The 16,732-nt window shown below is 39.7% G+C and overlaps 1 protein-coding gene across 17 annotated transcripts in view; it reads left to right on the forward strand.

Moving 5' to 3' along the window:
• The window catches only part of fnbp1b (formin binding protein 1b), a 50,782-nt gene that overhangs the window by 14,109 nt on the left and 19,941 nt on the right, over nt 1-16,732 (forward strand). For 3 of the 17 annotated variants that reach the window (XM_030743355.1, XM_030743361.1, XM_030743363.1), the window contains exons 1-6: nt 2,596-2,701; nt 3,466-3,581; nt 7,267-7,323; nt 7,675-7,822; nt 13,662-13,724; nt 14,816-14,920. In XM_030743355.1, the coding sequence (XP_030599215.1) occupies nt 2,660-2,701; nt 3,466-3,581; nt 7,267-7,323; nt 7,675-7,822; nt 13,662-13,724; nt 14,816-14,920 (531 nt within the window). In that variant the 5' untranslated portion in view covers nt 2,596-2,659. Of the gene's footprint in view, nt 1-1,554; nt 1,942-2,594; nt 2,702-3,465; nt 3,582-7,266; nt 7,324-7,674; nt 7,823-13,661; nt 13,725-14,815; nt 14,921-16,732 lie in introns of those variants that run through there. The other 14 variants (XM_030743356.1, XM_030743365.1, XM_030743366.1 and 11 more) reach the window with 10 other exon arrangements.

Here is a 16,732-nt window from a genome sequence, read left to right on the forward strand (position 1 = left end):
CCATTTCCTGGATAATAAAAAATATTTAGCCATGCAGTTCTATTTATTTTCTTTCACGTACTACCGCAATAGTACATGGCTCTCACTGAGTGGGATTGTTTCCTGAAATAATAAGTGGAGTGGGCCTGGGTCATCTCCTGAAGGAATTCCAACGTACTCGCTCCTGTAGGAATAAGGTCAGGTGTCAGAGGCAGCAGATGAAAGATTGGGAGTAATAAGCCATTAGTACCAGGGGTGCAGGGTGTGGATAAATTCAAATACTTGGGTTTTTAATTTTTTTAGGGCAGCAACTAATCATTTTCATTGTTGATTATGCTCCTTGTAATTTTCTGTTATTCATTCAGTGTATTCAGTGTCAAACGCAGTAAAAAGTGTCCATCACAGTTTTGCAGAGTTACAAGTGTTTGTTGTCTTCAGTTTCCTCAACTAAACTGACCAAATGTCTAAAATCTAAACATGCCCCAAATCATTATCAATTCAAAAGATTATCAGAAGCGGTTCATCGTTAATTTTCTTTAATATATTGCTGTATTGGCCTTGTTGACTGGTATTGGCTTTTTGGCAAATAGAATGAGATTTAACCAGTGACAGTTGCTAATTTTTATCTGTTGTGTCAAATCAATGTTGTGAAGCCAATCAACAGCCAGAAATGGGAAACATATAAGCCAATCCTGTTGGTACACCTATGCGGGAAGTAGAGGTTCCTGGTAGATGGAGGTAGATAAGTGTACTTTTTTGTTGTTTTTTTGTAGCTTACTACATCTTTAACATGAATTAGCATTGCACTTGTTCAGTGCCCTCATGGGATTAGCATCTCTGCTTAGCATGTGGCACTGTGGTTTGAGCTGTCATCTCTGCACATGCATCTGCACATGCATAGCTTGTTCTATATGTGCAGTTTTTATGTCCCTTTAACCATTACACCTCAGTCCACATTCATATAAATAGAGCCTTCAAAATACCCGACCTTATATGTGATGCCTGAAGAGCACTGACACTTGCTTCAAACCATGCACGGCTAAACCCAGCCTGCAGAAAGGTCCAATCTGGCCCGGCTGGATGTCACTGCTACTCCTGTTGTGATACTGGCATTACAACACAGGAGTGAAAATGAGGGTTGATGTAATGAGGAGTATGAGTATATGCTTGTTGTCCTACTTTCGCATAATGGACTGTTTTCTTTGATAGCTCTCTCCATCTAATTCATAATTTATTAGCACACTTTTTCTGTTGTAGCTGGCAAATTGCTTTGTTGATGGCTTTTCCATTTTACTCCAACAAGTGCCTCTTGATTCATGGACTCATCGTATTGTGGCTCTTAAGCTTCAAGCTATTGTTTTTTTTTTTTGTTTAAATACGTATTTAATTACATTTATGGTAAAATGAGAAAGGTGACAATATTTATGAGACCCCCACCAACATGGACTAGTCCCCCTTCTAATTTTAATCCCCTCCCATGTAATCCCGCCTCTTCTGTCATTTCCATTCCTTTCATGCCCCCTCCCTCTGTTATTCCGCACTCTCTCACTGTCCTCTCCCATCCCACTTATTCCACCTTACGGCTGATGGAGCATTAAGCCTGAATGCTGTGGGCAGCCATGGACTCAGATTCAGAGCATGCACACAAGTGAGCCAGTGCTGCGTTAGTTCCTCCCCTGGTCTTTGGGATTCTTGCTCCTTCTGGATAATCAGGAATTTCTTGCTACAACTGGGCAGTTTCTGTTGTTATTGTGTAGAAGTGGGGGTTCATTGTTCCTCAGGACATTACTCTTTAACTGTGGATACCTAGAACATGGTAGTGTGGATACCCTCTCCAAACTAGCCTCAGCTTTTTGGCGCACTAATTTGGACGACATTGGATGGACATTTTCTGGATTTGGATATTTCTAAAGGATTCCACGACAAGACACAGTGGATAAGATGGTGCCCCTGCAAAAAAGGGTAATCTGAGTCACGTGTGCTGAGGAAGAGAGGAGGGTTTAATGTGCATGATGTGGCTGCAGTTACGTGTGCTGATTGTTTTCTGTTTTGTGCCCTGAATACCGGATGTCTAATCATAATGAAGTAAATACTGTTTGACTGCTTTAATTGGCACATGGGGTTCTCAGAGTGAGCATGTACTTAGACAAGAACAAGAAAAATAGTAGATAGTTGACTGAAAGTAAAGAAACAAATAGGATTGATGAGTTTAATTTCAGTAAAATATGTAAATGCACTGATTTCATCTTCTGCTGAGTGGCCCATTGATGATGACTGATTAACAATGCAGAGTGCCCTGGAAAGGGGGGGCGGGCACCATTGTTTTCCTTGAGTACTTCAGTGGGATCCAGTAAAATCTGAGAAAACTGTTTCAAAGGTGTTTCATCACACTTCATACAACATGATGTGGCTTCAGTAAAGCTAGAAGTATATTGTCTTGAAGTGTTTGAGTATGCTCCAAATCTGAGAAAAAAAACAGTTTAACACGCCTTCTCATAGACTCACAGCACCTCTTTAACTTCTCATTACCACAACCACTTCCTGTCTCGGGTATGAAAGCGCTTTTAGTGGAGGATGTTTAAAGTGGTTCTGAAGTACTCTGCATGATTTGCTTAGACAGAAAGAAACTTTTTCACACTCAGCTTAAGAACTGTTATCTGCACTCAGGAACACTACCGACATGTTAGAGGAGAGGATGGGAGATTGTTGGAGCTGCATTAAGGTCGTTAATTTTTTTGTTCACCTGTGCAATTATGTTATAAGATCTTTTGGAATAAAGCGTATGATCCTTAGTAAAGCTTTGCTGTTACACGTATGTTAATTGATATTCCAGATGAAAGTTTTACTTTTCTGAAGTGATGAATTTCGAGACATGAGCTCAGCCAACTAAAGCTCATTTTTTCCTCACAAGTCATGAACAAATCATGAAGAATGAGTTCAGCCTGAACAGCTGTGTTTGGTTATCAGTAGTGAAGACTGCTGCTGCTGCTGCCTGTTTTTACTATGAGCTCTACTTTTTCTCTGTGACAGACCACAGTTTGAAATTAAATTAAGAGAAGCCAAAGGAAACTCACTGGAAAATGACTCTGTGTCAAGAGGACAGTCGCAGGCTTATTCAAGGAAACACAACCTTTGAAGGGTTTAAATTCATAATTTATGTGTGTTTGATCAGTTACTGAGACTAAACCAACGCATGCCCTGTGGGAAGCCAGATGAACGGTATTCGACAAACAAACAGAAGTTCAGTTTTAAGAAACTTAATGATTAGTGTAAGCAGTGCTCAACTGCCATGGTCTTTGTTAAAAATGTACAAGGCCAGAGTAAATGAGTAAAAGATAGTAGGTCTTTAGCAGTGTCCTCATTGAATTGATTTAATCATTTGTAATGGTTAACTTATCTTTCTTATTTTAGTGTAGATGGCATTACATGTTGTTTTATTTTTGTCCTTCTTCAATGATGTAATCACTGTCTTTTTCTTTCCTGCAGGATCAGTTTGACAACTTGGAAAAGCATACACAGTGGGGGATCGAGTTTGTGGAAAAGTACACCAAATTTGTCAAGGAGAGATCAGAAATTGAAATCAGCTATGCAAAACAGATTAGGTGAGTACTTAAGTTTGCTCAGTATTGCAGAAGCAGTTGTAATAACTACTGACCTACTAAAGTGTCCTTCAAGCTTGAGGCTGAATCTTAAACACCTCATTATGAAGCCGACCTTGACCTCTGGCCTCCCGTGGGAGGGGGAAACTGAAATGAGCAATCCCATGTGGAAAGCACTGAATTGGAATATTAGTTGTCAAGAAATTCTCATATTTTCACAGCAGTGCTGTTGTTTGTCTGCAGGGAAGCAGAATTGCCTTATGTAACTGCAGAACCAAACATGCAAGCGGAAGAGGTTGTCTGTTTCAGCACCGTCCTTTCTGGCTATGAAGAGTCTATCTGCTGCTTTGCACTCTCTCCTGCATGCTGTCTGTGTTGCTAGCTTCAGCTTCAGGCAAGAGGAAGTCAGGTCGTGGGGGGGGGATGGGGTTGAGCTTGTGTTTCCATAGAGATTACTAGGTATCAGCATTATCAACCCCAGGTCTGACCCAGATTTTTTTTCCCCTCCAATCACAAGTGTCCGACCCACCCCCTCTACTCTGTTTTGCTGCAGTCACTTATTGTTTCAGGGGAAGTAGTGGGAGCGTGAGCAGTCCTGCACTGAGAGGATGCACCTCACAAGGCCGCCTGCATCCCAGCACAGTGGGAGATACCCCCCAAATCCACAATCCTCCTCTTTAAAGAGGCCACGCAATATGGCTAATGCTTTAAGTATTGACCCCTAACCCCCCCAGTTTCACAGAATCTAGCCAGTACCATTCCACTATTCACAACCCCCTGTAACCCTGTAACTGTATAAAGACCTTGCTTCTCCTGTTTTTGGAGAATTAAGGCAGCTTGAGATAATAATACTATCTGTCTGTGTTTATGTGCATGTGTTACCCACATATCTCTGTACTCATTAACTTTTCACACTTAAATACAGACACATGCAAACAGAAATATGTAATTGATTGTTTATGATATGTGCATATAGTTTTCCTAACTATTCATTTTGTTCTGCTCTTGTTTTTCTGCTAAAAAAAACATTGTTGAACCTGAAGTATTTAGGTCCTCTTTTTTTGTCTGTACCATTTTTAATTTCATGTAAAATACATTGCCTTAAATTTAAATTAATGCACTCTATCAGTAAAATAAGATGGACTAATAATGTGCAGTATGTGCTCAGAGGTTTGAACTTGTATGCAAACAAATATATAGATATCCAATAATTTTATTAGCCAGTAGCATCTGCCTACAGTATATTCAGCTCATCTAGCCATGGTAGGTCTATCGAACTGAAGGCTACCCAGATGGTGCGGATGTTTTCAGCCTCTATGCTTATGCAGAAGTCTTGCTGTTATATAGTAGGCACATGCAGAGATACGTGCGCATTGGCAAACTTGGCAGAAAAGTTTAAAATGAGGAAATTAGGACATTAAAGCAGGAGTTTTGCCATTATGGGTTTTTTTTTGTTGTTTTCAACACACTGGGTCTTTGTTGTGGTGCTACTTGGCCATACCTCAGGACTAATTATCCTCTGTAATCAACTTAAGTCGTGAGATCAGGTTTAATCTATTGGGCACACACACGCGCGTACTAAAAGAAATGCAAAGCTCTTAACTCTAATAAACTAATGGAATTGATCCTTAGATCTAGTCCTCCTTTCTCTCAGCTGTGTTGTTGGGCAGATTTTTTATCACAGTAGACAGTTTGAGGAGTCACAACAGGAAATGCACAGGTGTATTTAAAAACGTTAGTTGGTAGGGCTGCCTGGTTTAGCTTGCTAGTATATTAATTGTTTAGTCAATCAGAAAAACAAATACTATATTAGGTTAACAAATAATTTGAAGACTCACTTTTTATATTTTTCTAGACTAAATGATTAACAGAGAAAATGTTTGTCAGATCAATAGGCCTGCAGAATTGGGCCAGTTATGGGGGAGGAATTATTGATTACCAACTGTATAAGTGAGGCCACAGTTTCAATACAGCTGCAATAAATGTTATCTGAATCATATGAAACACTTTGCATTTCTAATCAACTGAATGTCACGTATGGCTATCGCTCTACTTTACACTATTTCATCACCATACCGACCACACGCTGCACTAATCCATGAATAATCCTCTTCCCTTGAATTGGTGTAAACATGCACAATGCTTCAGTCTGGTCATTGCAGAGCAGTGCATTAATGTCCCACCCTCCTTTGCCCTAGAGCCCAGTCTGGAATAATCCAAATCAAAGTGGGAATAAAGTCCTGATAAAAACACACTGGGTGAGGGTGAAAAATTACTGTATGTTAATGTTATGTTTACTGCTAACCACTACAGACATTTTGTTTCAGGAAATCTCCAGTAAAATATGGAGACATATTCTCTTAAATTAGATACACAAACTCCCTCATTTAACCCTCCTTATTAAAAGCTAGCTGTTACCCTAGTTTCAACATTTTTTTCCAAATATGTTGCTGAGGTGAGTGGGACACATACAGTCTGACACGTGGCTTCTGGCTGTGAGTGAATGAATGGGTGAGTGGGAACTGGAGCTATAATTAGAGGTTGCTGAAAAGGAGAGAGAGATGGGCACATAGATCTGCCTAGCAACAGTACAAACACCACCGGGACATCGAGGCGTGGGGGATGTGGGCATGAGAGAGCTGGATGGAGTTCATGCAGACCTACATTACATCTTTCTTAATACATTTATTATTTATTTCAGCATGAATTAAGCAAGCTCTTGTGCAAGCTGAGGCATTTAGGTTCCATCAGCGAATAAACTGATATAATCTCAGATCAAACACAGCCACCTGTGACTGTAATCAGCTCTTTGCAAACAGTTGACATGCTATAATAATTTTGATGATAATGTCAGTAAATCATCCTGACATTACATTGGAAAATTTCACTTTCAGTTATGATTAATTATAACTTCACTATATGTCTTTTCTATGTATCAGTTAACATATTCATGGCTTTATCATTTTAATATCTGTCTTTTTTTTGTTAGTCCACTGCTTGGTTGCTCATTTTTAATTTGACAGCAGTGCTCCTTAATAAGACAAAGGATCCTAAAGGCACAAGCACACAGTGTGCACCCAAATCCATCAGAGCATAGTGCACGTTATTGTGATTTGCTGACAGAGTCCCAGTTGGCTGTTGATGAGTGTGTCGCACTGTCTTTATGAAACGAGTGACATGATGTACTGAAGCCTCCAGTTCATCATGTTGCTTGTCTGAGAGAAAGACAATAAGGAACACTCCTGAAATGACAATAAAAGTAGCTATTTGCGTTCCATACAAATCACTAGCCATGCACCTATAGCTGCAACCATGTTTTATTTCATCTTTACACACCCCTGTCTACTACATTCCCTCCCCCTTCTTGCCCTCCTCTCATCTTGTGCCACTAACATACAGCCAGAGTCAAAACAAGGGTAATGGCTGCTTTAGAAGAGCTTCTTTCTGGTGACTGCCTCTGCATGCATACTCCTTGGGGGCATTGAATTATGACCTCGAGAGAGAGGACATAGCAGCAGGAGCAGAAAGCACTCTGCTGCATTGAATGGCGTACTTAGATGATCCTTTGGCAGGTCCATAAGGGCAGTGTCAGGGTAATGTAATGGGTATGGTGCACTACCAGTCTGTGGGTGGGGCACTTTATAAACTTCCAGTAAGAAATTTCTGACCAGACTCTTTGTCTTTACAGGAATCTATCAAAGAAATATCAGCCCAAGAAGAACTCCAAAGAAGAGGAAGAGAGCAAGTACGTTAAATGATGCTGCATAAGAAGTAAAAGGAAGGGTGGTGACATTTTGAGACTAAAAATTATTAGTTTTTTATGGTGGAGAGAAGACATGTAAATAAGTAGAAGAGCCAGCATTTTTTTTTTTTACAACTAGAAACATTTTATATCTAATTTTTAAAATCATGAAAAAAGACAAATTCGAATGGGGATGAATTATTATTATTTTTGCTGTAGCCTTGTATATAATTGATAGAAATGGGAGTGGTATCCTCTCATCTTCCCTTTTTAAAAAAACAAAAACTAAAAGCACCACTACAGTTATTTGTTATCCATGTCCTTCCTCTGACTTCACTTCCTGTGTCCCACCAGGTATACCTTCTGTCGAGCCTTCCTAACAACACTCAATGAGTTGAATGATTATGCAGGCCAGCACGAGGTTATAGCTGAGAACTTGACATCTCTTATCATCACCGAACTTACGCGCTACCTGCAGGAACTCAAGACTGAGAGAAAATCGGTGAGAGCTTTGATAGTTGATGTTTTTTTAATTAGATTTTTATTTCTTTTTTCTGAATTTTGTCCATATCATCTTGTCATTTGCTACATGCCATAAAAAAACAAACTTTGACTTCAGACAAGAGGATGTGTTTAAAGAAAACAGACACACTGAGCTACAAGCATTATGGTAGTGCTTTCCCTTTGCAAGCTCTGTTCTTCATGAACTGAGGTCATCACAGAGTAAATATAGATACACCCAAAGGCTCACCAGAAGAGCAGAACGTGACTGACTGAGTCCTTTTTATGGAACACGGTCTTCGTCTCTCTATCATTACAAATGTATTCCCTCTTTTAAACCAACAAAATATTGGTACACCACATGCTATTCTTAACCATTTAAGCCACTTTTATCATTGCCATTATAAAGTGACCAGAAAGAGTGGTGGGCTTGCATTGCATGACACAGACAACAGGGTTGTACCCATTAAAACCATACAGGTGGTGGAGGAGCAGAAAGGGAGAGAGAGAGAGCGAGCCAGCTGGAAAAATTTTCTGAAAATCTTTCATGAACTCTTTTGTCTTGGAAGTCCTGCTGAGGGAACTGGAGTGGAAACCCAAAACCAGAGTGCTGCTCAAAGGCACAGTGACCTTTTTTTAGATTGCATTTTCATTTGCACAAGTGCAGACATCAAGGCTGCTACAGTTAGTCCATGGACCGCATCATTAGTGATCAGAATGAATTTTAAGCTCAGTTTTAGATGCAGATGCCACAAAGAAAATGGGGATTTCCTGCGTTGCCAAGGGAAATCATACATAAAAACAACTTTGCTTGAGCCTGGCTTGGTTTTGAGGCAAAGATCTCTTACAGGGTTCAGATTTATCTCTTGTAAAGGTTCACTGGACAGACCCCTGCTGCTCTGAGGCTGCAGGATGTCACTTTGACCCCACTCTTCCTTCTCATTTCTCTGCATTTCCTCGTATTTTTTTTTTTTACTTTATTTTAGTCTTAAATATCTGTTTTGTCCGCTTTTGATTCTTTCTCATTTCTCTCCAAAAACCTTTCTTTTCTTAGTTTTATTCACATCTTTTTTGCAGCGCATGTTGCCAGTAGTGTGTCATGTGTCTTGACTAAAGATGCCTAAAACAGTATTTCTTCAGTTAGCTTGGGCTGGGGGTTCCCCTTTATAGCATGACCCTATAACTTAGATTTCTTGATCTCCACAGAGAATTGTTTCATCTAAAGACACTGAGTTTCTCATATTTAGTACAGTGTCCTTGTGGAGTAAATGTTGCCTATTAAACTTTCATTCATTTATATTGTTTTACATTTAGATTTAAAAGCACATTTATGCAACTCATGAATGGTGGGGAATAACATGCTCTGGCTTATTCAAGTGTTGAAAAGCCTGCTGACAAAAGCAAATTTCCAGCTACAGAAAAACCCTGGGTTTCATAGCACTACTAGTGAAAGTGATATCTTGGGTGTTGTTTGCAAAGCAGTCTGCCTTATGACCCCAGCTTCCTATCATTCACTTGTCAGTTTTCCCCCTATTTGTAAGCACTGCTCTGTGTCTGCTCTGCAGCATTTTGTCTGTGGTAGACAAAGCCGTGCAGGCAGACCCAGACAGTGGGATTAGAGGCCAAGGCCAGCCCCTGCAGGGTTTATAGGGAGCTTATTGGGCAGGTAAAAGACACATTAAAAACCCAGAAGAAAAAAAAAATCCTCATTAGGTTCTCATGTGGGCTTGTTTTGTAACTTTCTACACTTCCCCTTTACTGTTTCCCTGAGTGAACCTCTTGCTAAGCTTAGCTTGGGGTGGCATCAGGTGAGGCCAAGAATGTTCTCTTAACAGATTTAAGACAGTAGATATATTTTTTTACAAAGGTGGAATCAGATTTTATATTTTAGACTAAAGCTGACATGTTGTAAATGTTGCAAGCACAGTAAGAAATATAATAGATATTTCAGACCTGTGACAACATACTGTCCTGTTTGTCATTGCTTAATGCCTTAAAGTGTAATATGAAATGTTGAAAAGGGGGCAGGGTTAATACAGGATGAAGGGTCTTAAGTCTCACTGGACTGTTTGTGCTGAGGAATCATAATAAGGTGTTCAGTCAGCATACTGCTGTCCTTACCAGGTCTGTGACAACGTGGCTTAAGTGTCCTCTCCAGGGAAGACTGAGAAAGACCCATAAATGCTACAAAACTGTTCATATGTCATTTTTTTTTATAAATATGTGACACATTCAGCCAGCTAGGAAAAAAAAAGTAGCTTATTTAGCTGTCAAGCCCTCTAAAAATATGCGTTGCGTTTAGTAGAAAGGCAGTGGAAATTAGGTGCTTTTGCCAGAGGATCTTATCCTTATTTATCTCTTTGAGACAGGCAAGAAAGAGAAACCCCAGTAAAAACAGCACATCTCTGTGGTGTGTCCTCACATGCCTTCTTGTGTTGAGTGGAAAGGCAAATAGGAAGGTGAGAGGCAGAATTGATCATTGGATCTTCCAGTAGTCACAGCATGCATATATCAATCCAGAATGACTTCAGTATAAACAAACCCTGCAGTACCACTCAGTTTGAACTGTTGCCTAATGGTTTCAACATGAGGAGAAAAGTCCTAGTAGACGTTTCATAGTGTTTAATCATCTCTGCCATCTCTAGAACTTCTACAACTTGTGGCTATTTGCAGTGCCTAATGATTATATGTGTGCTGACAGCAGTACAGGGCTGCAGGTTTGCATTCCTATGACCAAAGTCAAGTCAATGAATGAATAATGTGTCACTTAACAGTTGCGTACACACAGATGTGCATGCGCACATCTTGACTCAAGTAAGCTCAAAATTGCAAGTGCTATGCTGCAAAGAGGATTTCTTCTCTTTTGTGTCACAGAGTAGAGGATATTTGTTGGCTTGTCTTTCTTTGCTCAAAGCATAGAGCATGGTTTATGAATAAGTTGGATAAGGCAGCTTGTGAGTGCACGTCACACTCAGCTCAGTCTGGAAAAGGATGCCAGTGAAGTAAAAAATGTTAGATAAGATAAAGAGCATCTACTGGATCATAGTTGGCCAAATCTATGGCCTTGTCTCTTTGTCAAGGGTTCTGGTTCCTGGATGGCATTAAAGGGTCTGTGTAGTAGTATGAGGAATTCCCATGTCTATAAAGGACGTGTCATAGTCATGAAAGAGCAGGCCTACTTTCCATTATTAAGTAAATATTAAACAGGCTGTCTTTGATATCATACTTTCCAATCCCACTTTTATTACAGTTCATATATTAATGCAGTAAAAGGTTGGAGTCTGGGTCAAGAATCTGTTAGACCTTTTTCTCTCACTTGCTTTCAAATGCTCTGGTAATGGGAACAGCTTGAGGTCACTGAACTACTGTCAAATGTCACTGATAGTGCACGCAGTCACATGCTGTTATTGATTGGCGTGAATGGAAGAAAGATGACATACTCATTGAGGGGTGAATGGACTACAAGGGATATTTGTATCACTGGAGTCTATTAATTTAAACACTGCTGAGCATCTGCTCCGTTTACTGTACACATGCCATCCTAGGTGGCTGATGCCTCTTTTTTATTGTGTTTGAAAGTAAATCAGCCCCATGCACCCCTGTAGTCAGTAAATCTTCATCCTCCAACAAGATCTTATAAGTCTGACAGAGCTGTTTGTAGGAGAGTGTCATCACACTTTGTTTATCTCCATAGATATGTGGTTATAGAGACAAATATTTGGTTGAACAACACAGTAACAAGGTTGTCACCCAGTCTGTGATGCTGCGGTCTGTGAGGGGGCTTCCCTTTCTCTTGTCATTTACCAAGAATTACATCACTGAAAAGTTTGGTCTTATTAAACAGATGTCTGAAGGTCATGACCCATAGATCAAACCGAACCCAAAATAGTTAATTAAACGTTGCATTGTTAGGACTTCAGCAGTTCCACAATGTCCTGTTTTCTGTTAAAGCTCAAGTACTTCCTCTGAAACACCGGAACACTTCCTTGTTTTACTCAGCTTCCCTCGAAACTTTGGGAAATGGGAAGTGTGAATGCCTGAGGTACACCAGGTTGCATTCTCACTTATTACTCTATGTGACTCGAGCGAGATCAACCTTTAAGCCTCCCGCAATAGTCGTGATTTCACATCTCTTGCTTGTGTCTGAATACTAAACTCCTTGTGCTTCCCAAGCACTGAAATACCAATGAAGTGCAAACAGCAGCTTTCTGTTCTTTATAATAGCCCGGGTCCGTTATTGAATGGCAGCATCGATATTCAGCTCAGCTACTGATCCCAGCTTCCGCAGTCTGCGTTACTAGGGGATACCTCGTTAATAGTCAAGTCCCTGCGTTGTTTTCATTTTCATTTGATTCCTTTTGAAGTCTTGTGCGAATTAATGTGTCTGTGAGCAGTTAAAGAAGTATTTGCATGCTTTATAGCTAATCGCAATCTATTTTAAAAACAACAAAAGTTAAGATTGTACCCTGTGTTTCCAGTTCCAGGGGAATTGGCTGAGATCCACACAGAAAGCTGTAGAGGGATGTGCTCTGTCTCTGGGCCAAGTGCACGTTAGTAGGCTAAGTGAGGCCATGTACAAAAAGCACAGTGTATGTGCTGTACAAGTTTAGACTAGCAGCTGCCACCGAGTCCTCTCCAATATGCCGTGGTTGACAGAGCCAGAATCCTTTATGGGCTGTTTACCTCCAGATAGTTCAAGTCTTTTAGAATTTATTTCATGATTTGTTCACTTTGATTTTCTATTTTCTGTTGCTTCAGCTGCTATGTCATTATTATATCAGCTAGCCTTTATCTGTTTCTTATTCTACCCCCTTTGCCCTGGCTGTAACATGCTTATTAACACTAGGCTGTGCTGGGAAAGTACAAATTTCAGTTGTTAATGGCTCTAGAGAAAATTTAGGGGAACACCAGTGTGATTACAGTTGAATCAGACCCATCACTGTGAACCACAAAGAGAAAAAAGGGAATAAATCAAATCAAACTTGTGAATCAAACTCATGAATATTATCAGTAGATCACAGTATTGAACTGGTTGACCAACGCTTTCCCTCATCCCACAGCAGGTTAATGCTTTGAGTAATTTCTTTCAACGTGTATTCTCAAAAGTGGTTCATTACTTTTTGGTCTTGGTATAATTTTTTTTTCAGCTATTTCTGGTAAGAAAAATATACACATTCATTGAGCTTCATACCATAAATGTACATTCATTATACACATGAGCCCTCAACAGGGAGCAGAGAGGACTTTTTAAATCATTTTTTTTGCGTTTTAAAAACAGAAACCTTGCCTTTGGTGCAAAGCCCTGAGCATGATGTGACTTTGGTGCTTCATGCAAACAGCTTCTGCCCTTTTTCATCACACTGTTGGTGCTCCCTTGGTAGTCTGTGTTACTTTGTTTACAGTAACTTTCACTCATTTTATTTAAATGGAATTTATAATGTTTACCTCAGTTATTTTTTCATTGCTGTGTAGTATATGTTAGAATTTTAACACATTTCCTTTGGAGCACTGTTGATACACCTGTGGGGATCTGGTTGTTACTCTTAAATCAAACAGACTTATAGCCATCTGCTCAAGCTTGGCCAGGTCTCTGAGCATTAAGATTGTGGGTTATGTGGTCATAATTATGTATAGTACAGTGTCTATTTTAATTTGCAGTGCTTCCTCAGTTTGCAGTTATACTTTCCTGGCACAGTGTAGGAATTAGTAGTTAATGATTAAGATGAGACATAATCCCTAATATAGCAAGAGCAGGTTCAGCTGATTTTAAATCCCTTGAGCTCACGAATAGTATAATAATATTAATATTTTTTCTTTCCTTTTTCTGCCTCCTCTAACAGCACTTCCATGATGGGCGTAAGGCACAGCAGCACATTGAGAGCTCGTGGAAACAGCTGGAATCAGTAAGTGACCCTATTTATATGCAGTTCCACAGTGGTTCACTACAGCAGTAGCTACAAATATATATACTGAGGTTATGAATGACTAATATCAACCATTCTGAACAACTGATGTTTTTAACTTTAGAAATAAAAAACATTTATTTTATGAAATATATGCTCCATGCATTGTAGATCAGTCCAATTATTTCCCAAGTGAAGGGTTACTACCAGTCAACAGTAATAAAGGAAAACACATAAAGTACATCATTATTAAAAACTGACAGACATGAGCACAGACGTGAAGTGTCAGTGAATTTCTCTCTGAAAAAATGTAAATCAGCAGAGGCCCTTAAACAGAGCAATTTCTTTTACTTGCAATGAGCAGGACAGAAATTACACATTATAAATGATAAATATGACATTGGGCGTGTTAATTAACACACAATACTGCCTCAGGTGTATCCAGATAAAAAGATCTTCAGAACACGGCCAAGGCTGAAATACTGAAGTATAAATTAAATATTGGCTGCAGACCAGATTTTAAGTAGATTGTTTGTCTTGCTGAAAAAGAGCAGGTCCAGGATTTCTGTTTGTATTTGCTTTAGTGAAGAAGCTTAAAGAGAAATTGCACAGAACTCTACTTCTTATCTCTGCCTGGCCCCTTTGACGGGGGAGAGAAAGCGTGTGAGAGAGATGCCTTGTCCTCCTCAAACTTCTCTGTGCACTCAATGGATACCATTGTATGTGAGGCAGATAGGCATAGTTCAGAGTGCACACTAGTCCAACAAACACTGATTGTTCAGTTTGAGGGGTCGAAAGAGGGTTGGATGAATGCTTGTTTTTCTGTACACAAATGACCACTATGAACATTTGTTTAATCTGCAGACTGCAGACTTTAACAGACCCTGTTCCTGTGTCAGTTGACATAAACTGGCCTCTGCTGCACACAATGCCAGGCCTGAAATGAATTTGACGTCTACTTACGCATTTTGACGTCTGTTACCGTGCTTATTTAAAAGTCAAGTAATATAGCGATCCTGCTACAGCTCATGGCGGGAAATGACTGATGTAATGTGTGTGATCTCATTAAATCTCATGCCCTTTTATTTCAGAGTAAAAGACGATTTGAGAGGGACTGTAAAGAGGCAGACAGAGCGCAGCAATACTTTGAGAAGATGGATGCTGACATTAACGTGACTAAGGCTGACGTGGAAAAGGTACGTGTCATGTCACCTCGTATTCAGTGAGCTTGTCCTATATCCTCCATGCTTAACACAATTGCCTGGCCTTCTCACCGTCCCACCTAGCAACCTTTTTCCTCACCATTTTCTTTTACAAATTTTCCCACATCTATGCCCCATCCCTGACTCCTCATTCCACTGAGCCTAAAAGACAGAAAAGACTGACTGACCATGTTTTTGATGCCAGGGACTGCATGTAGAAGCTGGCATTGTCCCAATAACACAGTGATCTGCTGCTAAGCAAACCTGATAGCAGCAGCAAGTCTGTACTGTCTCTGTAGAGCAGCCACCAAACACTTTTTTGCTGTATGAAAAGATTGTGTTAATGGCAGTTCTCTTGTGTATCCTCTGGATTATACATGTAGGTTTGTTTTGCTTTTTCATAGTGAAGAACTACAGAAGTAGTTTGGTGTTTCAGAGATTATATGTCCTGTTCAATAAATCATCACAAGCAGCAATCACCCAATTCTTAGAACTCATAGCCCACAGTCCCCCGGGCCTGTAGCTGATGTCATTTCCTGTTGTCATGACCAATTAAAAGAGCCCTCAGAATGTCAGACCCACATAGCTCCCACGCCTGCAAGGCATCATGGGTCAGCAGCGCATGTTCCTGCTGCTTCATCAGCTGTTGGAGCAGAGCTGAGGCTCACAGTTGACACAGTTCAGACCCGATTATTATGCAAATGCAGGCTGGAATAAAGAGCCTTTCTGCACTCTGGACATACAGCCAGAGAACTACAATTGGCTTAGGCTAATACTGAACTCAGCTGGAAAGACCGGACACAGCAGTGCAAGAATCTGCTGTTGAAACAGGAGCTTGGTCGACTCTTATTGCAGTTATGTTTATTAACAGAGGTTAAAATATTCATACTTTACACATAATTCAATAAATGAAAATATCATTTGATTTTTGCTTTGTTCTAGTTTTGCTTGCTTATAAAGTGGCCATTTAAACAGCATCTTAAAATGCCAGATTCCTGACAAAACGGCCCACTTAATCTTAATAGACTGTGGTTACATTTGTGTGCAAACTTATGTGCATACACTGTATGACATTTCTAAACACTTTAAAGGAACATTGATTTTCTTACTTTTTTGCAAGTCTGTAATTTATTGCACTCAATACAAGAAAGCATTTGAAAATGGTCAGCAGCAATGTTCATGGAGAAACACATTCAAACTGCCAGCATTGCCCTTTCATTTAAATACAAACACTCATATTGCATAGCCTTTAGTTATGCATTAATCCTTCTCTAGTCTTTCTCCTTCTTCTGTGGATAACTTAAGTGAACTTTTTTACCTACTCATGTTTCAGTTGTACAGAAATGAAGAGCTCAGAATCGGAAAAGCTGAAAGCTGATCTTTTGAATGACTTTCTATAACAGGTGCTTATATTATGAACAAAGCATCTGGATATATGATGGAAAAAAGTAGGTGTAGGTTTTATTTGTGTACTGGGTTTTTTTTGTCTTACTGATTTGGGTATGTAAGCCGTGATGACTCACAACTTACCACAGGTTGTTATTCTTAGTAAGATATAAGTGTAGCCACTTTCACACTTACACCAGTACATTTTCTATAGAATAAATTTTAAAAAGCACTCTGATGAAATGTCACAACCATAGCCTAGTTTGTATTTTAGTCATAATGGAAACCTTTGTCCTGTGAGTAGGTTTGTGATGAACAGAATCGGTGGTGGCATGGTGGTAGAAGAAGTTGAGAAAGAGAAGCTGTGTATATTGTGTATAAGTCCTGTGCACATTAGTATTCTGCAGCTCAGTGAACTAA

This window comes from Archocentrus centrarchus, chromosome 12 (genome assembly GCF_007364275.1).
Source record: "Archocentrus centrarchus isolate MPI-CPG fArcCen1 chromosome 12, fArcCen1, whole genome shotgun sequence".
Classification (NCBI taxonomy): domain Eukaryota; kingdom Metazoa; phylum Chordata; class Actinopteri; order Cichliformes; family Cichlidae; genus Archocentrus; species Archocentrus centrarchus.